General features: G+C 35.1%; 1 protein-coding gene across 1 annotated transcript in view; it reads left to right on the top strand.

Moving 5' to 3' along the window:
* Positions 1-25,693, top strand: part of LOC150084134 (uncharacterized) — a gene marked incomplete in the record, with an annotated part of 151,318 nt that overhangs the window by 50,647 nt on the left and 74,978 nt on the right. Inside the window, 1 exon segment of the mRNA XM_090375055.1 lies at positions 3,057-3,221. Coding sequence (XP_090231181.1) covers positions 3,057-3,221 — 165 coding nt within the window.

Here is a 25,693-nt window from a genome sequence, read left to right as displayed (position 1 = left end):
ATTTTCATTGTTTAATAAAGAATTCCAGAACTAGGGGTCATAAATTCACTTTACGGGGGGAGAGTTTTATTTCATCCAGGAAGTTGATTACTGGAAAAATTTGTCTGCATCGCTTGTTGAGGCAGACAATTTGAAGAAATTCAGAGGTCAACTGGATCTGTGTGAGGAGGGAAGCAGTTAATTTGTATTTTCTTATCTACTCCTCTTTTTTTCTCTTTTTTGTTTGCCTGTGCAAAATCCTGTGACTTCCTTGAATTGTGTGGCTAATACTGATACTAATACTAGTGATAAAACTGACTTATGTAGCATAGTAAACATGTGATTATACATGTTAACCAGTGTTTTAAATGGAGTACTAGAAGTTTCAGTGCAGATAGAAGATTTGCGTGTTCAATTTTTCATAATAAACTGACCTCAGTAACAGAGTGATTTTTTTCACTTGTCACTCATTTGGAGAAGTCTGGATTCAAGTTCACTCTTAGATTTGAGGATTTTCTAAAGGCGTTTTCAATTGTGCTGTTGTTAGATGATCCAAGAGGGAATGGTTCTCCCATGAGTTTTCTATGTTTTTCAGCCCACACAACATGCAAATTGGCATATTGTGTTCGAAGACGTTAAATAAATGTCTGCACCAGAAATGATTTTTTGAATTAAACAAACTGCATGATTAATAATTCCTAGAATTTAGTCTATTCCATTTTTGGGACCTTAAAAAAAAAAAGAGAGAGATAAGCAGAAATGCATTTTAAACAGGAGTGCCATAAATGTTTAAAAGTGCATGGAACTCCATATGATTGGCCATGGGACCAGAAGAAGAGAGCATTAAGTGGGAGAGTGTTATAAGCAGAAGCATTATAATGATATCTGTATTTCTGTTCCTTTTAAGGTCTTTAGCTATTTTTTTATATAAAACACATGGTAGTCTACACATGAAATTACATGGTTTATTTGCTGATATACAGTGTGCTTTCAGATGGATTTGAAAGCCATATTCAGAATTGATAATGGCCTGTTTTATTAGGACCTGCTTAGGTGGAAGATTAAAATTCAGACCTCTGTCTAAAAGCTCTCTAACTGGGAATCTTTTAATTAATAAGGTGATCAGTTCATAACATTAGGGAATTAGAATATTTGGCAGAAATCAAAAATATTCAGTAATCTCCCATTATGGATAATATTTTTGGTTCCAGTTAATATATAGACAATATAATTTGCATAATGGTGGGAGAAGTTTTCAATGGGATTTTGGGCTTATTTAATAAAATATATTAACATTTGAAATATACATTAGAAGTAGAAACAGCTAATTCTCAATTTCTTAAACCCCACTGTTATGCAAAAACAAAGTTCTGTAGACTAAAAGTACGAGTCTGTTTATATTCTGGGAGTTTTCATTGTTTTATGTATAAAAAGTCAATTGTATACAATCAACTGGTAAATGCATACATTGCTGGAATAAATAATCTCATTTGTAATAATTTGTAAATAATCTCATTCGATTTGTATACTGGGGGTATTCATATTATCAGTTAATTACACTAAAAATAAAAATACCTCAATGGGTATTGTTCTATGCCATCTATTGAGAGATCACATAAGAAAAATGCACTGTTTGCCTGCTATTTGTATCTCTGTGGTGTGTAAAATTGAATGTCAATTTTTTGAAATAGGTGAAATACTGTATTCCGTCATGCAGTAAAATTAGGGAAATTGTTTTTCTTGCAGGTAGATATGTCAGGTGAGGAAACTTATGTCTAAGCATAGTGTTTATCGTATGGAGCATTCGGGTTGTACTCATATCATATCAGGTCAACCTAATGTACCCTACTTTGTAGGACCAACAATCATAAGAATTCAGTTAATTCTGGTCATTCAGAGCCTCTGATCTTGTGCAGCATGCCGTATCTCACCACATTTTTAAACTTTATCAGATTTCAGTATTGGGTTGTAAACTGCTACTTTCTGAAACATTTCATATGGAAATTTGTGACAGTTTTCTATTAATGTTTTCTTTTTACGTCAGGTTGCATGGAATTATGTGGTTTGACATGAGAAATAATTTCTCTCCTCTCCCCCTTAAAAGGGCTTATTTAATAAAATATGTTAACATTTGAAATGTTATTTGTTCTGGGATAGATAAATACTTGCCTCCTTAAATTCTATCACTCTTGTCCTTGCCCTTGAAAATGATATGTTCCAAAAGTTTTGGAACACATCATTTTCAAGGGTAACATATCATTTTCATATCATTACAAGGAACATATCACTTTCATAAAACCTTCCCTGAACTTAGTCTAACTTCGGGGAAGGTTTTATAATTTTTATTTTTAGTCATGTTACTCTTATTTTGTTATCAGTGAATGTTTGGTTTCTCTATAGATCTCATTGTTTATCTGATTGATAGTCCAATAAGGATGATTACTTTGGGAGTTGCACAATAAACAGATGGAAATATAAAACTAAAGTTATTTATGTTTAAAACAATTTATGGTTATTGCACTTGCTGATCCTCTCCTGGTATCTTACTACACCTTGTGTAGTAAGATACCAGGAGAGGTAAAAGCCTATTGTGAACTGTGGCACTGAAAATCTGGCTGCTCTCAGCAATTAATTCAATATGTATGCATTCTGGCTGAAAATCTGGCTGCCCTCAGCAATTAATTCAATATGTATGCATTCACAGTGGATATGTAAACAATTCTACCTCAGCTTTATCAAGAATAAATGGAAATGGGAGTTTTCTTTTTATGTGATTGGAGTGTCAGTAGTATTTCCATGTTAAAAGAAGTACCACAGAATAAATCACAGGTATATTTTTTTTTATTGAATAATTAATACTATGGTAACAAATATGGTTCTGTTATTTATTGAATAATTAATACTATGGTAACAAATATGGTTCTGTTATTTATTGAATAATTAATACTATGGTAACAAATATGGTTCTTTTATTAGCTTGGATTAAAGACATAACATTTATTGAAATGGTTTATAATTATGTTTTTTTTCTTTTTTTTTTTTCCTTCTCTTTTTTTCTCTTTTTTTTTTCTCCTTAGCAGACAGCTGAAATTGCTGCAGCCCAGGAAAAACAGATGGAAGTATGTGATGTTTGTGGGGCTTTTCTTATTGTTGGAGATGCACAGCAAAGAGTTGATGACCATCTTACAGGCAAACAACATGTTGGTTATGCAAGAGTGAAGGCTGCTGTTGATGAAATTCTGGTACGTGAAATTTAGAAATGAAATGTTCTTTGCAGTAAACTTCTGCTTTGACTGACACAAACACTGTATTCCCAGAAAGTCTTGTGTTAGTTGAATTTGCACTGGTCAAATAATTTTTTTTGCAATAAGCAAAGCATAATGTTATAATGTGGAGAAGGGTTGCATTCTTAGGTGGTAGACGACTTTCATCAACCGGTGAAATACCACCACTTTGCTTATTGGAGGCTTGAAGTGGTGAAACCCATGTTTAGTCTCTAGAGCAAAGTTTCCGGCACCCCCCTCCCCCCATACTTCTCCTTCAACCCATGCACGGTACTAAGTACTATAGGTTTTGATACCTTTCGTGTTTGGGGTTTTCATAAAAAAAAAAAAAAAAAAAAAAAAAATCCTGATGGACCTTGAAGAAGCACATTTTTATGTTGCAAATTAACATTTGTACAATAAAACAGATGTAAATATAAAGCTAAAATTATTTGTGTTTAAACGAATTCATGGTTAGTGTATATGATGATGCAGGAGCGTACTTCACAAGATGCACCTTAAAAATAATAAAAATAGTAAATATAATCCATCCGAATTGAATGAACCAGTTAGAACCAGATACCATCATTATAATAATATAAATGAATCAAAATATTTGAAGGTATTAATGGGCAGGGATTAAACTCATGACTGTGCAAGTTTAAAACAATTCGTTAAAACAGCATAATTCATCAATCCAAGAACTCTCCGAATAGTGATCCTTGCCAAAGGGGTCAATAAAATGGTTAGCCTTGTACAAGCAAAAAATATTTATTTTTTGCTTGATACAAAAAATAAATAAAAAATATTTATTTTTTGCTTGATACAGCAGTGTCATGTTTTATTTCAGGTTAATATGGAAATATAAATTAAAATCTAAATAAGAAGATTCAACTTAAGAAATGCTTATGCAAATAGTTTACATACCTCCAAAATCACTACTATAAAATATTGATTTAATTCCCTTGCCCAGCAGTTCTTAATCTGTAGTCATCTGAAGATCACTTGTATAATTTTAAACTGGTCAAATTTTTTGCATCATAAAATATACTTCCTATGAATTTTTATCAAAATTGGAGTAGTGGTGGTGTCACTCCAGATTTGTAATAACCATTGCATTCAGATTATTCTTTTAGGTATCATAAAGTATAATAACTTTATTATAGGGACCAACGTGGTAATATCATTAAGATTTATGAAAAAAGAAAACAGTAAGCCAAGTAACAAATATAGTAAATTACTGTTGCAGTTAAGGTTGCACATGGCAAGGTTTTATTCTGCTCTTATATACCAAGCCACCTCATATTTACGATAAAATAAAATAAAAATATAACTAAAAGACAAAACAGTACTCATCTTCAGCAATGTCAGTGCATGACATTAAAAATGTAATTAAGAAAAGGCAAAACAATATACTTTCAGCAGTGTTAATGCATGACACCCTCACCCCGTCCAAGAAGGTATGCCCACAAACACAAAGTTCATTAGATATATGTATCTAACGAACTTTGTGTTTGTGGCATTGTGTGCACTGAATTACATACATACAGCATTCCATATCCATGCGGTTCGGTCTGAGAACAGGCAAGATGAAAGAGTTTAGTGACTTTGAATGTGTCATAGTAGTCGGCACCAGATACTCATACCAGATGCACTGGTATTGAGTATCATAAACTGCAACTCTGCTGGGGGTTTCATGCATTACTGTGTCTCAAGTACAGTAGCTCATCAGTTATCCAGAATAATTGATGTCAGACCTCTTCTGGATAATTTTTCTGGTAAGATTAAATTAATTTATTCTTGCCTTACGATTAAATGAAATTTAAAAAATTATAAACCAATCTTGAAAACAGAAACATCTATCCAGGCATTTTTATGATTTTTATACAAAACAGGAAAATTAGAAAGATTTTTAAATGCTCTTGGTTTTTCCGACTTACTGATAATGAGCATGGACAATCTGTGTGTCCCGGTGGCATTTGCACACCCAGCAATTATAACTCATTCTTTTCCCATCTTAAAACTTGATGCAGGCATTTCTTTTTTAATGGCTAGGATTTTTCTCAGTAATGCTTTCCATAATAAGCCCATCTCATCAACATTATAAACGTTTTCTTTCTCGTAATTTGCTATAATTGAAGCAAACTTACTTTTCAAAGGACTCTGCTGCCGATTCGTCTGCAGAAAGTTTCTCGCCTTGAATATCTAGTTCACATATACTGTGTCTCAGTTTAAAGTTTTTCAGCGAACCTGTGCTTGCCTTAAAATCTTCATTACCTTTTAATTTTCGATTGAAATCCAATGCTTTTTCACAACGTTGGGCAAGACACTAGTTCACTTAAACTTCTCTTCTGAAGAAACCACAAATAAAGTGCACTCTCTAAAGCGGCATTTTCAGGTTTCGACATCGTCTTTTTCCTGCTAGATCCTCCTTCATTATCCATAATCGATACAAATTCTGTTATAGCATTGGAAGTTTTCTTGATGTCGTAAATTGTTGAAGTCCCCATATCAAACTCTTTGGAGAGATTTCTTAAATTTTCACCTTTTCTAATTCTATTAATGATTTCTGTTTTTTTGTCGCAATGTTAAAACTGCATTTTCTTTTTGTTCACAATTTTTCTGTAAAAAATTGAGAAAAATAATAAACTGCACAGTTTCGGGCCGATATTATTCTTACCGAATTTGGAGCTAAACTAATCTGAAATTCACTCATGATTTCCGAGAAAACCCAGTAGTCTCTGATATTTTTCTTCAGCACATTTCTGAAGGTAGTAGTAGTAGTAGTGGCATGTGATGCAAGAAAGTAAGTGTATATAAGAAAGCAAGGTCAAGTAGAATTCTAGAGGTCACAACCATAAAACAAAAACAATTTGCAATTTTCAGTTTATTGGGCTTTTTGTTTGTATGATCTGTTATAAACATGTAGTAAACTCGATCTTTTGCTTATTATAATCAAAATTAAATTTGCAAACGTGATCATTATAACTGGATCTTACTATACTACCGTTAATTAATAAAAAAAAAAAAAAAAAAACTCTGCCTTTCAAATTATTCCGGATAACTGACGTTCCACTATATATCAAGATTGGTCCAGGCGCCAAATAATGTCCAGCCAGGCGAATGGGTTCTTTCATCAAGATAATGCACCATGTCACCAGACCTGAATTGTACAGAACTGGTTCCAGGAACATGAGAGTGAATTCAGCCTATTGTGTTGGTATCCCCAGTCACCAGATCTCAGTCCAGTTGAGTGTTTGTGGGAGGTGGTGTTGGGTGTTCTTCAGAGTAGAAACCTGCAACCTTTTACTAGGGTAGGCTGGATAAGTTTTGCCTGTTGACTCATAGCCCAGCAAATAATTGAGATATTTTTAAAATTCAAAATTAAACAAATCTTTGGTATGTCAGAATGCGTCCACAATAATGATACTTGGTAGCATAAAGAAGACTCAATCGGTAGCCATTAAAATCAGTACTAGTGCAGTAGGTATGTCAGTATGCTTAAAACAGCATTTTATTTTTGAATTCTTAACCACAGAAAAGGTAATTACTGCTGAAATTTATCAACTAATGAAAGCTGTTTATGGCAAGAATTTGTCAATGAAAGCGCTGTGTGTAGGTGGGCAAAGAAATGTGGAGATAGTGAACCAGGAACAGCTGATTTGGAAGACTGATAATAGTATGCGATGAAACACACAAATAACTGGCCCCGGGTGCCAAGCGTTATAGTGATCAAGCGATTTCCAGAGTGATTTCTAGAGCGTTTTTGTCAAAGCTACAGTTATATTCATTTGTAAAAGTTTTCTTACGTTCCCATTAATTATTTGTTAACTTAGTATTACGAATTGTAACTAAGTTACAGGAAGGAAATTCACCTTTCTTTTTTTTCTCTTTATACTAACGCATTAACCCTTATACCGCTTGGTCACTCTAGCGGCACTGCTCCTGCCTCCCCGTGGCGGGGCCGGTAACCTGGGAGAAGAAATCCACTCTCCCGGGGCTGAAAGGAGCAAAGATGGAAAACAGTTCTTTTCCACCTTTAGAGCCATCGAGCTCAAGACTAGAAAATGATACCGGAAATGACCACTCTCAACCAAAGAGGTTGAAAACAACCCCACAAGAGGAAATACCAGCATTCCTCATACTACACTCTCTATCAGAGTTGCCTCTGAGTAAACTGTCCCCATTCCTTGTCCAAAAATGCATCGAGTCTGCTGCAGGTTCACCAAAAACAGTAAAGCGGCTCCAGTCAGGGGATCTACTTGTAGAGACCATGAAATCCCAGCATTCCGAAAAATTATTAAACATGACCACTTTTGGCGGACAACCAATAAAAGTTACTCCCCATGCCACCTTAAACTCCTCGAAGGGAGTAATCGCAGAATGGGACTTGTTAGCTGTATCAGAGGAGGAGATAGTTCAAGAGCTAAGTAAACAAAAAGTCATACAAGCAAGGAGAATTATGACTCGTAAAGATGGTGTTCTTGTTCCCACTAGGAGCATAATTCTTACTTTCAGCTCTCCCATCCTACCATCATCTGTTAAAGCAGGCTATCTCCATTGCCGTGTCCGTCCTTACATCCCAAACCCACTCAGGTGTTACAAGTGCCAAAGATATGGACACTCCCAAACAGCATGTCGTGGTGAGTCAGTATGTCCAATTTGTGGATCGAAGGAGCACAATCAAACTGAATGCACTGCTACGACTTCTGTTTGCCCAAACTGTAAGGGTGATCACCCAGCTTTTTCTAAAAGTTGCGAACTTTGGAAGCAAGGAAAAAAAATCCAGAAATATAAAATTGAGAATAAAGTGACATACCCAGAGGCGAGAAGGCAAGTACTAAAAACAGATCCAAAACGCACATATGCAACGGCTGCTAAACAATTTCAGTCAACAGGTACACAAACAGATGTTGCCGTTCCCCCAAATATGTCTATCGCTAATTGGGCACGCTCCATGCTCTCTGTCCCCAAACAGTGTCCTTCGCAACAAAAAATTGAACAAGCCAGTAATACCCCAATTACCATTCCAGCTAATGTAAACCCAACAGCAAAACAAAAAGTGACAGAAACCATGGTACTGAAACCACCAAATTCAACCAGAATGGATATTGACCAGCACAATGACCCAGAAGATGCCATATTAGAACTTCATGCGACTGATGAGATGGACGTAACACGTCCCTACTTTCCAAAGAAAGACAAAGGAAAATCGGATCGATGCAAACAAGTCACAACTAAAAAGCAGTCAGAAACAAAAACAACCAACAAAACCGCCTAATGGAAAGAATTCTTCAATGGAATTGTAGAGGGTTTCGCAGTACAAAAGATGATATATGTGATCTCATCCACCGTTATGATCCAGCAGGCGTATTACAGGAAACTTATTTAAATTCACAAGTGTGTCCTACTATAAAAAATTACTCCATCTTTAGAAGAGATAGAAATATCGACTCTCCAGCCCGTGGAGGAGTGGCAGTTCTTATAAGAAACAACGTACCCTCCAAACATATTGCTCTTCAGACTCCTTTTGAAGTAGTGGCAGTGCGCATTGAAATTGGCATCACTCTTACAATAGCATCTATATATATTCCTCCTAATTTCTCATTTTCTTCAGATGACCTAGAAAAACTAATAGAGCAGCTACCGTCTCCTTTCTGCTTACTTGGAGACTTTAATGCCCATCATCCGATGTGGGGATCTCCAACAATTGACAAGAGAGGCAAGTTAATAGAATCCCTTCTGGACTCCTATCAACTTACCCTTCTGAACACTGGTGAACCTACCTATATTCATTTTTCGACAGGATCCATGAGTGCAATAGACCTGTCAATCTGTTCTCCTTCCGTATATACTATTATGGAGTGGTCGATTCTTGAAAATCCACTAAACAGTGATCACCTTCCGATTCTCTGCAAGCTGCAAACACGGGCAAACTCTCCTTCACCACGTCGCTCCACTTGGAAATTTCGTAGGGCACGCTGGTATGAATATGCAACCCACGTGCAGTTAGACAATAAAATAATTCAATCTCAACCCATAGACAATGTCACAGAACATGTAACTAAACAAATATTACAAGCTGCTACCTCCGCAATACCAAAATCTTTCCCGGGGAAACGGAAACATAGTAATTACTGGTGGAATCAAGACTGCACACACGCCAAACAGTACAAAAATAGAGCTTGGAATTTATTTCGCAAATATCCCACAACTACCAATCTAATTAACTTCAAAAGACTGAAAGCTCAGTTCCGCCAAATAAGACGAAAAGCAAAGAAAGATGCCTGGATTAGCTTTTCCTCGAGCATAAACAAGGATACAGACAGCAGAATTATCTGGAGAAAAATACAAGCACTAAATGGCAAATACATTCAGTCCCCAGCTACAATACTAAACTGGGAAGGGAAAGAGTTGTCATCCCCGGGAGAAATAGCAAATGCCTTAGCGGAATCATTCGCCAGTATATCAGCAATAGCCTCCTATAAACCAACCTTTCAGCGAATTAAAAAAACTGCAGAGCAGCATAAGATTAATTTTTCCACGAGAATTTCACATCCATATAACCAGCCATTCACATTAACAGAACTTTTTGGAGTGCTTAATAAAACATCAAATAGCGCTGCTGGTCCAGATGGGATCTACTATATAATGTTAAAACAACTGAACGACAGAGCAAAAAGATCATTGTTAAATTATTACAACCGAATATTCTTAGAAAATGCTTACCCAGTTTCCTGGTGTCACTCAATAGTTCTAGCCTTCCCAAAGCCTGGAAAGGATCGTACCTTTCCACATAACTATAGGCCAATTTCACTGACCAATTGTTTAGGCAAAGTCCTGGAAAAAATGGTTCACAGGCGGTTAATCTGGTTCCTGGAAACTAACAACTTGCTAAATAGTAATCAGTACGGGTTTCGGAAAAACCGTTCCACCTTAGACGTAATGATAAAAGCAGAGTCAAATATACGTAATGCCTTCATAAGGGGACAGCATCTGGTGATGATTAATCTAGATATTCAGAAAGCCTTTGATACCACCTGGCGGTATGGTGTTCTTAAAGATCTACACTCTTTCGGCTTGAGAGGTCATTTACCCCAATTTATACAAAGCTTCCTATGCCATAGAACTTTTCAGGTCAGATACATGAATAATTTATCCAAAACATTTGAACAAGCGGAAGGTGTACCACAGGGTTCCATTCTGAGTCCAACATTATTTGCAATAAGAATCACCAACATGACAAGGGATGTACCAAGTACAGTACAATCATACATGTTTGCCGATGACCTCATTATCTCTACTCAATCCCAGACTATGAACACCATCGAAAGGCAACTTCAAATTGCTATAGCTAGTATAGAATCATGGGCATTGCGGAATGGTTATTCCCTAGCAGAAAAGAAGTCTACTGCTATTCATTTCTGTAAAAAACGGAAATTACATCCGGACCCAGAAATATTTTTAAACAACAGCCTGATTCCAGTCACTAACAATTTCCGTCTGTTGGGGTTAAATCTAGATAATAAACTTAATTTTGCTTCCCATATGGTGTACCTCCGGAATACTTGTCTTAAAAAACTGAATATCCTAAAAGCTGTCTCTGCTATGTCCTGGGGTGCTGACAGAAGCTCTCTCCTACATCTTTATAGAGCTTTAATAAGATCGCGCTTGGATTATGGAGCACCTGTCTACGACTCTGCCAGGAAAAGTTCTCTATTACGTCTGAACACCATCCAGCACAGTGCCCTTAGAATAGCTGTTGGAGCCTTCAGAACATCTCCAGTTCACAGCCTGTATATTGAGGCAAACGAATCCCCTCTGCATCTCAGGAGAAAAATGTTATTGTTAAATTATGCAGCAAAGATTGGAAGCACTCCAGCCCACCCCAGCTGGCAGTATCTGTTTGATCCTCAACACACCCTGCTATATCACAATAAACCTAATGAAAACCGCCCTGCTGGGATTCGACTGCAAGAACTCATGGTCAGCTGGAAAATAAACTTTAAGAATATATTCCAGGACCTTGCCACCCCTGAACCTCCCTGGACTGAATTCACACCGCTCTGTGACAATTTCTTTTCAAGGTGGGGAAAATCCTCCCTGGCAAATACCAACTTTCAACAGCTACATAAATTGCATTCTTTGGAAAACTCAGAGCAAGTTCAGATCTATACTGACGGCTCCAAAACAGATACGGCTGTTGGTGCAGCAGCAGTTTCCGCCACTTTCTTAACAGCTGCCTCTCTTCCCACTGAATGCAGTATCTATACTGCAGAATTGTTTGCAATAAAACTGGCTCTAGATAACATAGACAAATATCATATTAAACAATCTCTGATATACACAGACTCTTTAAGTGCAATCAGTGCCTTTAAATCTACCTTTCCTCCCTCTCATCCCGTTCTTAAAGAGATCCGGTCTAAATTATTTTATCATCAAACAGCCAACTACAAGGTCATCTTCTGCTGGATTCCTGGTCATGTCGGCATCCAAGGTAATGATCGTGCAGATGAAGCTGCTAAACATCCCGATTCTGGATCTTTCAGTCAACTGAAAGTTCCATACACAGACTACAAATCCATTATTAGAAAAACATGTTGGAAACAATGGTCTCACCTCTGGCAATCTCAAACTAATAATAAACTATTCCAGATAAAAAAAGAGCCTCAACTGTGGACATCTAGTTTTAGAAGAAACAGGCGACAAGAAGTAATCCTGGCAAGGCTTCGCATCGGTCATTCACATCCAACTCATCTGCATTTGCTTTTGGGAGAGACTCCTCCTCAGTGTTTTTTTTGCCAGTCGCATCTAACAATAAAACATATTCTCATTGAATGTCCCCACCTTTCATCTGTCCGAAATTCCAGCTTCAGCTCCCTCTCCAATTTGCAGGAACCCTTAACCTTATCACATATTCTTGGTAAGGAAGCAAATTTCGAGGATCTATTTAAGTATTTAAAACGCATAAACTTATATAATAGCATCTAATCATAATGTGAAATCAGAGATACCCAAACCATGAACAGGCGCAATATGGCCCAAGAGGCCCTTGTGCCAAAAACCTCAAATACAACAACAACAACAACAACACAAATAACTTGAATGACATGATTCAAAGTGATTGTTGCATAATCCAAGGTTGCACTGCTGCTGAGCTGAACATCTTTAAAGAAAGGGTGGACCACATTATTGTCATCACAAGCATCTGCCCACAAGATTATGGTTACCATGTTTTAGGATGTATATCGTGTTTACCCGACCAATTTTCTTGAGAGGAGAAAAACAATCAACTCACAGATGTATTTTGAGACACTAAGGAATCTGAGGAAGAGGATGGTTCTAGTTCCTGGCAACACCGAACTAATTGCACTTCGTCACAACAATGCTCGGCCACATACTTCTTGACCAACACATCAGGCATGGAAAGACAAGTTTATCTCAGTTGTTTACTGAGTTATGGGTGAACAGGCAAAACTTATCAGCCTAATTTCGTAATTTGCAATAACTGTGGGAAGTAGGTGATTCAAATGAACCACCACAACGTTAAGTCCATGCCATGATGAATCCAGGCTGTAGGAGGGCTTAAGAACCTACTCATCTGATAAAGTGGTTGCTCGGTGTATTTAACACTACTAAACTATATAAAAAGTCTACTTTACATTGTACTTATTTTTTTGACTTGAAGAGATAAAAGCCAGTTTATGAATTTTTTTTAATGATAAGATAGAATCAGTTTAAGCAGTGGTATTTACAGTTTATTTTAATTGATAATTGTAGTATGATTACCACAGATTATATGCAGTTAAAATAAATTGAAATCGAACTATTGTACAGTCAAACTTGGTTATAACGAGCATCAAGGGACCAGCAAAATTTCCTTGTTATTACCATTGCTTGCTATATCAGCAATGAGTTAAATCTACATCCTATGTTTTTTTAATTCTCAATAACTTGATAAAAAGATAGATTCAAAAAAATCTTAGAGAGAGAGAAAAAAATAATATGTACCTATGTATTTGTATTAATAGGCTTGTATAAACTACAGTACATTAATATTAAACACAATTTATTTGTCTGTAATTTTAAAACCATACACTTAATACTAAACACAATTTATTTCTCCATAATTAAAAACAATATTAATTAATAATAAACGTGATTTCAGTTAGTCTTTTTATTTATGAACCTTAAAACTGATGTTTGTTTTAAAGATTTCACTTTGATATTTCTCAAGATTCCCCTTAAAACACTCAATGCATTAAAAGTCTCATTATTTGCCTCTGCTCTTTCAAAAAAATTGACTACTTTGTCCATTGCACTTGTGCTTGGGAGATTGTTGGCACTGATTTTGGTTCGCTTTCACTTGTCATGATATCATAATCATCATCTTTGTTGAGCACAGCATCTACAGTGTCACTCCCTTTAGGAAGACCACTAGTTAACAAGTTGTCATCAACTCGTACAAATTCATCGATGTTATCTGCATTAAAACCTACAATGTTGTTACATAGCAACCATTTGGATAATGGTAAGTTTTCTTCGTTTACATCATCTTCATCTACAATTGAAATTTCATTTGAATTTAATTTCTATTTCTTGAAGCAGTTCGATATGGTTGTCGAATTAACATTGTTCCACGCATCATTCAATAAATTTATAGCATCCAATATCAGTATAGACTTAGAAGTCCCGTTTCCAAAATTCTTAGAAGTTTCTGTTCGCTTTGACTGATCAGATGTAGAACTAGAAATCTTTTATAAAATCTTTTCAAACTCTTGATTACACCTATGTCCATTGGTTGTAAAATTGATATCGCATTGGGAGGCAGAAATACTAGCTTAATGTTGGTAAATTTTGAATCTGGGGATGTGCAGGACAGTTATCAATTAACAATAAAATATTTTTATTGTTTTTGAATAGCTCCTTATTCCAATCATTTACGTATTGCCAAAGTCATCCAAACTTTCTTGTTTGCAGTGTAATCCACAGGAAGTTTTCTTATGTTTTTGAAACACCGAGGTTTTAATGATTTTCAGTTTTTCTTTATCAGTTCCTGCATATTTGTGCATACGAGCATTGTCAAGCGAGTCTTTCATTTTTTTCCACCAACACATTTTTCCCTTTTGAATTTAAATGTATTGTTAGGTGTCAAATTATAAAAAATATTGAAATCTTTCCTGATTTCTGCCCAAGCACAGTCAATCCATTCATTTGCCATTATTGGATCTGCAGATCGAGATTATCCACTAATTTTTGCATAAACGATGTTATGTCGGTTTTTAAATCGATTCAGCCAACTGTCATTGCATCCAAATTGTGTAGCAAATTTTTCCCCTTGAGCCTTCAAGATTGGACCATCTATTGAAAATCCAGCACTTCTTTGTGTAAAGAGTTTTCGGGTCAAATGCCATTTGTATACATTGATCGACAATGTATACTACTCTGCATAGAATACATTGTTGTGTGATACAGTACACTGTAAAGGCCAGATTTAAAAATGTATGGATATTGTGATTTGTAATGTTTTGTACTGTTGACTAGTGAACCATTGAAGCAATGCTTCATCGACATCTAACTTTGCACTTTCTAAATTTTTTTCTTTTCCAGTGCCGATATGTAAACATGTTTATTCTTTCACATTGTAGAACTACTGTTGAAGAGGACAAGAAAACTTTTTACACACTTCAACATTTTTTGCACCACATTCTAACTCATGAATAATTTCGACTTTTTCATGAATTGAAAGAGATTTTCTTTTATTAGTAGACATGTTTCTGAAGAAAAGGTTCTTTTCTAACTGATTTTGCTTTAAAATGACTGTAAAGTGATCTGCATGCATACAGAGTTCTTAGAAGTCCCGTTTCCAAAATTCTTAGAAGTCATGAAATAAATTTATGGTTCAGTGAATACAAGACAGTCTGTAAACAGGATAATGTGACAAGCGGAAAGCCAATGCACTACTGCATAGCCCTCGTCCCCGAAAGGACAAGGTCATAAACCGGCCGCTAATCCTATGTGGGCAGTCATAAAACCTAAGTTGCCCTTTTCATTTTTGTCTATTCCAAGAATTGAGTTTTTTCGACTACCCAAGCATTAAGAATGTTTGCATAGTTACCAAAATTTGTATAGTATATCCATGTAATTCACTCACTATAACAGTGAGCAATTGTATGGGAATACACATAAATTAAAATCATTGTAGCTTTTTGCTCGTTATAGTCTTGATCTTGTTATTTCCGTGCTCTTATGACCAAGTTCGACTGTATTAAATATACAGTAAGTCCCTGACATATGTTCCAGAATTTCTTATGTAGGTCGAGTTTTACGTAACTTGGGAATGACTAATAAAATATTGCTACTATATCCTTGATATGCCAAAATTACAAAAACCGCATACTATCCTCAGAAGAATGAAGAAAAATTGTTATATATTTTTCAATTAATTAGTTATATTTTTTTTATATAGTTATATATATATATAGAAAAATAGTTATATATTTTTAATTAGTTCGATTAAAAACTTTATTTGGGGGGACAGCGGTGAAGTAGCCGGAATGGCACATAAGAAAAAGCGCATGTGATTGCCCTGTAAAAATGATGTATTTCGTAGCCTTGGCTATTATACTTGACTTCATTGGTGCCAATCCCTTCACAATTTCTCATATTCTGTCTTTGTCCTTTATTATTGTGCTCACTGTTGACATTGACAAATCTAAGTTCTGCATGATACTTGTTAAAAATTTGACCATTTTCATACATTCTTATTATTTTAATTTTCTGATCCAAATCGATTGCTTCCTTTTTCTTAGTAGATTTACTAGTACTGCTGTCACTTATTCTCTTATTTGGCACCACGATAATGGTCAAAATGAAATTTCCTGTAAAGAACTTCACAGAGTTAAGGTGGAAACACTATTATCACATTTATGGAATTCACTGCCATAAAACAATTAAAACAATTTGCAGTTCCCAGTTTATTGGGCTTTTCTGTTAGTGCAATTCATTATAAACGGGTAGTAAACTCTATCTAATTGCATTTGTGACAATACCGATAGCTTGAATTCTGTGGGTTATTGCCTTCACTAGAATTCTGTGGGAAATGTGTATCTCCTTCACTGAAATCTTCAGTGTCATATAAAAAACAAATTTTCAGAATCTTCTCTTCATTCCTGTTTTTTAAGCTTGTTACTCCGTATCTCACTTGTGCATGCTGTGTTTGTCATTATTGATTGCTTATTTTATTATTTAAAAAAAATTTTTTTTTTTTTTTTACTGATTTAAATTTTATAATCCTAAAAAAAAAGGAGTCAAAAAAATTTGCGTAAATCTGAAGTTACATACTTTGGCTTACATACACCAAACCAGGATTGTAGTTTTTTCTAAGACAAGTTACTGTAAACCTTTTTTTTTTTCTATAAGTTTATTTTGTAGTAGCCCTTCTTAGAAAGCATATTACAAAAAATATGGTAAAAATTAATATTTTATATTATATTATATTGTTGTGCATATTATTTTATGGCGCTTCTGTAGCCAGGTGGGCAGCAGTGCGTAGCACACGCTTCTTGATTAGACTGGAGTTCGAGCCCATGACCACCAAATACGGAGGATACGGAAAGGTCAGGGAATGACCACCGCATATCTCCGGAGCAATATGGTCTTAGTTGCTAATGCTCCTAAAAACCAAATAACACAATATTATTTTATATATTATATTGTATTTTATAATATTATGTAATACAATGTCTTGCTGGGCATAAAATAATGTGTTTTTATATATTTTTCTCATTCTGTAAGTTTACAGTAAAATGTAAAATTTTAAACCTTTTTCAAATACAGTAAACCTCTGCTATTCGCGGTTGCTGATTTAATATAAAATGAAACCTAAAAAAATGTCAATTTTAAAGCGCCGTGAACATTTTCCGCCATAAAAAAACATGGGCGTGGCTAAAATTATCTTTCCTGGTCAAAACAGCGCTCAGTTAGGGGTGACAAAATTGCTAGCGTGTGGATGTTTCTCGCTAATCCTTGTTCAGTATATGTTATGCGCTTGTCATGGAAGGTTTCGTCGTTTGCTTTTAATTTATATGCTTATAAATTGAATAAATTTATCAATTTATAAATTGATATGCTTATAAATTTATCAATTTATAAATTGATATGCTTACAAAAGTCATAAATCTACTGTTTTGCAGTGTAAAATAGACTTTTTCGAGTGTGTTAATGGAAGAAAGTGACTTTATTGTGGACAAGTTCTTTCTAACCTGTACAAAAATATGGCTACGAATGACAAGGGAAATGTGAAAAGATCAAAGAAGGTGATGACATTAGCGAATAAAATTGAGTTATTAGATAAAATTTCTAATGGTGAAAGTGTCTCCTCAGTGGCAAAACATTATAAAATCAATGAGTCAACGGTACGATCAATCAAGAAATCTGAAGAAAAAATCTGCCGTAGTGTCTGTGAAAACGTGCTAATTGTTTCAAAAATTTGCTCTGTAACTCGTGATGTTAAATTAGAAAAAATGGAAAAGGCTTTAAATCTGTGGATAGAAGACCGAACTCAGAATAAAATTCCATTAAGTTCACTCATCATTCGTGAAAAGGCAGAACTCCTTTATCAATACTTTAATGAAACTGGTGATAGCACTGGCGGGATAAGTTTTTTAGCTAGCAGAGGTGCTGGTTTGAAAGATTTGTTTGAAATTTTTAATAAATATTACATTTAATATTAAATTGTTCCTTATTTTCATTTCGATGCCATATGCTTGCATTTCACTATGTGCTGTCTATGTACATAGTCATATTATGAAGGTACATATAATACACACACAGACAAAATTTTAGACTAGTTTTTCTTATATATTTCATACTTTGGAACAGAACCCCTTTATTACTATGGGAGCCATAACTCAGTATTCGCAGCATTTCTCAGGAACATAACCTCCGCGAATAGCTGGTGTTTACTGTATACTGTTTACTGCAATTTAAAAAAAAAAAAAAAATTTCCGTGTACACATACACACCAGTAAACTCCCATTATAATGCTCCTGCTTATAGTACCCTCCTACTTGTGCATTTTTTTAACATTCTGTTTAAAACACTTGACTAGAATGTTTACCCCTTCATCATAAACAGTGCAATTAAAAAAAAAAAAAAAAAAAACCTCTAAAAATCAATGTGATCGATAAAAATATTGAAGCCCATGAAAGGTCATAGTGCCAGTTGTAGTACTCCTTTCCTGGTCATAATGCTCTTTGGGGCTAGTCCCTTCAAAAGCACTATAACCATATAGTGTGTGTTATAAAAAATTCTTTTGTCAGGTACTCTTTTTTTGGAATAATATTAAAAAATAAAATTAAATTCAAATAAAATAATATAAAATTATTTTAACTGCTTTTTTGGCATCTTATCCAAATTTTTGCTTATTTATTTAATTTGTCTAGATTTGAAGATAAATATTTGTTCATTTATCCAGAATACTATAAATTACACAAAATTGTCACATTAATTTATGGAGCCAATTATCCAAATTGGCTCCATAAATTATAATTTATCCAAACCCACTACATTAATAATAAATACATTTCATGGTGCATTATACATTGAAATTCATTTTGTTGGAAGGATGTTTATATATAAATAGGGTATCTTGCTATAATATAATAAGTAAAACTTATTGGAATGATAGAATTTTTTTTTTTTTTTTCGGTTATTTGTCTGCTCAATGCCCTCTGATGAATAATTGAGGAATGTCCATGTAGTTCAATGGATTATTATTATTTTTATATATTATTTAGTATAAGCATTGGTTTTAAACATGGGCAATTATGTTGCTACTAAATTGTGCCTCTAGGCACTTATTTTATTAGTAAGCATTACATAGGCTTAGGCTGCCTGTAATGCAACTGCGCATTACATTCAAACTCATAATCTCTGATCCCATGCACTAATCTTAAATATTACATGGTATCAAATTTCATATGCTTATGGTGACTAATTGTATGCACCAGCAATGGCATTAATTCCATATATTATTTTTTTTTTTTTATTTTGTTTTTTTTTATGTAAACCCCAAACACGAGAGGTATTAGAACCTATAGTACTTAGTACCGTGCTTGGGTTGGAGGTTGAGAAGACGAAAGAAGATATTTGTTGACATTGGACTTGAACTTCTGTAGACTGTAATTTTCAAGAAATACGTATGAAGGAAGGTTGTTCCAGAAAACGGCAGTTGAATGAATAAATGAGGAAGATGAAAAGTTAGTTCTGTGAGTTTGAAGTTGGACAGTAAATGGGATGTTGGCTAGTGGCGGCACGTGTTTGGACCGTTTTGAAAGAGAGAGCGGGAATTATAGAAGCCAATTCAGAAGAACAGTGCCCATGGAAGCATCTGTAGAAGAGGCATGCAGCAGAAACAGTACGTCTATGAGAGAGCGAGTGGAGAGATTCTGTTAGAGATGAATCATTAATTAACCTAACTGCCCTTCTCTGAATGGAATCAAGAAGCCTGAGAGAGGTTTTGGGGACACCACCCCAGATGTGGGAACAATATTCCATGGCAGGGCGGATTTGCAATTTATACAGAGTGAGCAGCTGTTTGGAAGAAAAGTAACGCCGAGAGCGAAAGAGAAAACCAAGTTTTTTAGATGTAGAGGAAGCAATATTTGTTATGTGCTTGTGTAAAGAGAGATTAGAAGTCAGGGTAATCCCCAAAAGAGAGATATATATAATTTTTCCTAGAAATCGGAATGTCACTAAAGATAAACATAGGAGCAGAAGAATCTTTTTGTGCGATATAAGACAAGACTGAGTTTTAGAAGGGTTGAAATCAACTAAGTTGTCTTTGCCCCACTGGAGAATTACCTGAAGATCAGCATTTAAGGAATTGGTAGCAGATTTTCGAGAAATTGAAGCTGGTTGAGCAGGACAAGGTTTCTCAAAATGGAAAGTGGAATGCAATGTGCTATCATCGGAAAAACTATGGATAGGATTTCCAGTCAATGGAAGAAGGTCATTAATATACAAGAGGAAAAGAGTGGGGGAAAGAACTGAACCTTGGGGGACACCGGCATTAGTGGAGAAGTTAGAAGACAGAGAGCCATCTACCATCACCCTCAGTGAGCGATCACAGAGGAAACTGGATAACCAGTTACTAAAAACAGTTGGCAAACCATAAGATGGAAGCTTGTTTAAAAGACCTTTATGCCAAACACGATCGAAAGCCTTTGAGATGTCAAGAGCAACTACTTGTGTTTCCCTGAACCTTTCCATTGAATTAGTCCATAAATGGGTAACATAAGCAAGAATATCACCAGTGGATCGACACTGACGGAATCCATAGTGGCGATCGTTGATCAGATGGAAGGTTTCTAGGTAGTTTAAGAGTTGGCAGTTAATTGATTTCTCCATTACTTTAGAAAGAGTAGAAGTAATAGCAATGGGACGATAATTGGATGGGAGGGATTTGTCACCCTTTTTAGGAACTGGCTGGGTATGAGCAAATTTCCAAGCAGAAGGAAAAACACTTTGGAATAAGAAAGTGAAAAAGGGCGGCAAAGAATAGGAGTAAGTTCAGGAGCACAGGTTTTGAGAACAAGTGGAGAAATACCATCGGGAACTGGAGCTTTCTTAGCATTAAGATTCATCAAAATCCTTCTGACATCCTTTTGATGGAAGACCACAGGAGGCATTGAATGGAGCGTGTTGGGAATGGTGGGAGGTGTTTTACCAAGATCATTAATGCATGAGTTGGAAGAAAATGGGATGCTAGCAGGTCAGCTTTATCCTTGGCTGAAGTGACAACAGAACCATCTGGTTTGGACAGAGGTGGGAGCAGAGATGGGCAAAAGTTGCGGCCAATAGCTTTGGCAAGAGACCAGAATGCTCGGCTACCATTAGGGCAAGAAGAAAGTTTTCTACTCTTAGCCTGTTCAAACTCTAGTTTGGACTGATTAATAATTGCTTTACAATTGTTGCGATCTTTGGTGTAGGCAGAAAATGAAAATGGAGAATTAGAAACAAGCTAATTATGATATGCAACATTCTTCTCTTGAACAGCCTTAGCACATTTATTGGAAAACCAAGGTTTAGTTAAAGGATGAGATTTTAAAGTGGAGTGTGGGATAAAGGATTCCATTCCTGCAAGAATAATTTCACTGACACGATCTGAGCAAACGTCACATTAGAAGTTTTGAATCAGTAATCTGACCAAGGAAAAGAAGAAAAGAAGTCTCACAGGTCATCCCATTTTGCATTCTTGTAATGCCAAACAACAAGGTTGGGAATAGCCATGAGATAAAGGTTCCATTGGAGAAGAGACAATCACCAAGTTGCGATCTGAAGTGCCTAAAGGACCTCTCACTTCGACCGTGTACTTAGAAGGGTTGTTTGTGAGAAAAGGATCAAGCGTATTGGCTGTATGATTAGGATTATCTGGTATTCTTGTAGGTAAATGAACAATCTGTGCTAGGTCATTAGGAATTGCAAAAGCCTCAGCATCTCGGACAGCTGGGTCGGTGTGACTAGAAGCCAGCTGGAGTTGTGAACATTTAGGTTAAATAGTTTTATAAAATACTGTATAGTTAAGATTCATTTACACGCACATGCATATATATATATATATATATATATATACTGAAATTTTTTATTTTCAGTGTTATCTACTGAAAATAAATAACAGTAGTCTTCTCTACTAGAGAAGCATTATTTATTTGAAGTAGTGCAATACCAGTTATCTTGTTGTGACGGCACCCACAATATGAGATACTATTAAAATGATGCCTTTTACACTACATACTTAGTTCAAATTTATGGGTAAACTATGGTGCATCTACACCAATATTATATAGTTAATTACCTAAACCCATAAGAAATTGTGACTTGTGCATTTCATCTTCTAATAATGATAAAATAAAGAATGGTATCCATACTTTTAGACTATTTCTTATTTACTGAATGACACATTCCACACAAAGCTTGCCCACGTAATTTTTCTTAAACATTTGAGTGAACTGTTGTGCTCTTACACAAATTGCACCAGTAAAGTGGCTTTCAGTTTAAAATTTATTTCAAAATATAAGTTTGCACTTCAAAAAAATTACGATTCATAGTTGTATCCAGTACAGTCCTAAGTGGAAGGACAGTATTTCTAATTTTAAAATATGATAATGGCACAATTTAGGAGGGGATACAACTGACCTTGTTGATTTAGGCATGCGTGTTTGGAGGTTTATTGAAAGATGATGTGAGCAAATATCTTCCAGTCTGTGAATGCTTGGGAAATGATGATATTCTTCTGTACAATATTTATATATAATGGACCCCTGCTTTACGATCGGTTCAACGTACGATCAAGTGTCTTTACAATGGACTCTCCATAATAAAATACCATTCACTATATGATATGTAGTAAGCACCAGTCATTGCATGAAAAAACATTTGCGAATTGAATTTTAATTCTATTAAACTGCAGTTCTAATAAGCGAAAATAGAAGGAGTATTATCCACAGGCTATAAAAGTAAAGGTATAAAGCACAAAATAATTCACTTTATTAACAAAATTAAATGATATGTGAAAATCAGAAGCATATTTTCCATAGGTAAACAAAAAAAAAATAAATTTACGCATACATGCATAGCTTAATTAATACTGTAATATATACATACTAAACAAATTGATATTTCTGTTCACTGACTTTGTTTGGGGGGTTGTAAAATTTAAAATAGTAAAAAAGATAAGCAATCAATAACAAAGAACACGCATGCAGAAATTTTGGAACCAACACAATATGTGCAAGTAAGATAACAGAGTAACAAGCTTACGAAGCTTAAAAAATAGGAATGAAGAGAAGATTCTGAAAATTTATTTATGTTTTTTATATGATTGAAGATTTCACGGAAGGGGAAACACATTTCACCATAAAACTGTAAAAACTCACAGAATTCCTGCTGTTGGTATTAACACAAATGCAATAATATCAAGTTTACTACCCGTTTATAGTAGATTGCACTGACAGAAAAGCCCAATAAACTGGAAACTCCAGATTGTTTTTATGGTACTGGCCTCCGGAAATGTGCTTTATAAAAATATCACAAAGGCATTCAAAATTGATTCTTATAACCGAACATATGATAATGATGAAAGTGTAATACATTTTAATGATTTGAATTGGTTTTTTGAAATTTGATTCTGTGAAGTGGCTGATTATACTAATCAATAATCATGTTAACCTGCGCCTACTTATTTCACCTTACAATGGACTTACAATTGCCTCTGATCAGACCACTTGGTCCTTCCTCTCATCTAATAGCAGCATTTGTAAATGTGTTAGCAGCGTGTTTTGTTTTTGCATCCTTTAGTTTAAGTGATTTTTTTGTGTTGTGCTTATTTGACATAAATTTACTGTATTGAATTTGTGTAAAAGAAAAAGCGATAAATAGCTTAGTTATATAAAGAAAATTTCAACTTCTGGGGTCTTGGTTGTTATTTGTTGTTATTATTTGGTTTTTTAGGAGCATTAGCAACTAAGGCCATATTGCTCCGGGAATATGCGGTGTTCATTCCCTGACCTTTCCACATCCTTCGTATTTGGTGGTGACGGGCTCGAACCCCAGTCTAATCAAGAAGCATGTGCTACGCACTGCTCCTCCTTCCCACCTGGCTACGGAGGGCGCCTCTGAGGTCTTGGAACAAATTCCCAAAAATCATTGGGTTATTGGGTTCACATAACGATATTGTCGCAATATGATGGCGTCTCTGAAACGGATTAATATTGTAAAGCGGGGGTCCACTGTATTTGATTGCCAGCTGTACAAAGCAAAAACTTCAAATTTAAAGTCCACTTATTATATATTACTATTATAACGGTAATATATAATAACAGGACTCAGTCTCAGTATTAAAATGCATAGTGGTAATCTGTCCATTTACCATTATGTATTTTAATATTGAGACAGAGATATATTTATATGAAATATTGAAGATGTTATTACTTGATATCAAGTGATAGAAACAAAACGCATGGATTGGTAATTATCAATGTTTAAAAAAAATGCAAATATAAATTAGCAAGAATCAAAGAAAGTGATGACCCCATTCATATTTAATTTTTATCTGGAAATAAATCTAACCACTACTAGCAGTGTAATTATTAAGAATACTAAATTTGGCTAATAATTACCACATATTTAGATCAACTTCCAAAATATGAAAATCTGTATAAAAAACTATTGCTTGGGGGGGGGGGGGGAAGATGGCAAGGCTAGACCTGAATAAGTTATCCAGGATTCAAAGGCAGTCTCATGGACCATTCAACTGTGGTTCCTTCTAGTTTCATTGTCATGGATAATGACTATCATTAACACGTTGAATGCTGGCTACGAGTTAATTCGTATTTGGCAATCTGGCCCAGGACGCCGACTATGAGTTAACTCGAACTGCTATGATTGCCTTTCAGGCACAGCTACGAGTATATTCGTAGCAAATATATGCAACTGATGGATAGTTGGCTTCTGGGATAAGAATGAAAAATCAACCACTGCATCAGAAAACAGAATTTATTCACAAAAATAAAATTTTCTTCACATGAAGAGCTAGCTTCTCTTAGCGCATGGAACAATAATAGCTTGTTCTGCGGAGTTTTTCATTTCTCGTGCATACTCGACACAGCTTAGTCAGGCGTGTTTTTTTTTTTTTTTTTTTTTTGTTTTCAGTTGGTGGTATAGCCAACTGAAATTCTAAATAATAAAGTTTATGTTCAGACCTAATCTTCTTGGAACGTTTAGAATTTTCTCTCCAATCAAAGATCCAGTGTAACTTTTCCATCAAGTTACGGGTTCCACCATAAAATGTCTGAAATTCAGAGAAACCCGTAACTTGATGGAAAAGGATGTATGTGTTATGCATATATATTTCTATATGTGATGCAGTTTTTTTCAGACATCTGATGGTTTTTCTTAGCGCTGAATAATACGAGAGCATTTGATCCGATCGATTTATAAACTAGAACCGTCCAACTTGTCAAAAAAAACGTAACAGTGTACTAAATACAACGTACACGACAAAGTCTGTGTCACTGCAGTGGATTTACGCACAGCACAGATTCATATTCAGAGAATTCTGCAAGTTACAACACGTTTGATTTAATTGAGTTAACTCATAGTTGGCTGCCGTGAAGAATTTTCTATTACATACGCCAACTACAAGATAATTCGCGAGGCTTTTTTTTACAACAATAAGCTGTTTTCATGAGTTTTGGTGATGAATATATATTATAATTTGGGTTTTGAATAATTTAACATGCCTAACTCAAATTGGCGTCGGAGACCAGTTTACCCAAAAAGCCTTGGCAGTCAACTAGTTAAAGATCACATGCAAAGAGAGTCAAAGTTGGCTTCCTTGTGACTAATGTATTGGTCTCTTTTGTGATACATTTATTGTTTGACCAAGC

This window comes from Mastigoproctus giganteus, chromosome 6, assembly GCF_048544385.1.
Source record: "Mastigoproctus giganteus isolate SK-2022 chromosome 6, ASM4854438v1, whole genome shotgun sequence".
NCBI classification, from domain to species: domain Eukaryota; kingdom Metazoa; phylum Arthropoda; class Arachnida; order Uropygi; family Thelyphonidae; genus Mastigoproctus; species Mastigoproctus giganteus.
Note: the sequence above shows the minus strand (reverse complement) of the source record. Positions and strands in the feature narration are given on the sequence as shown.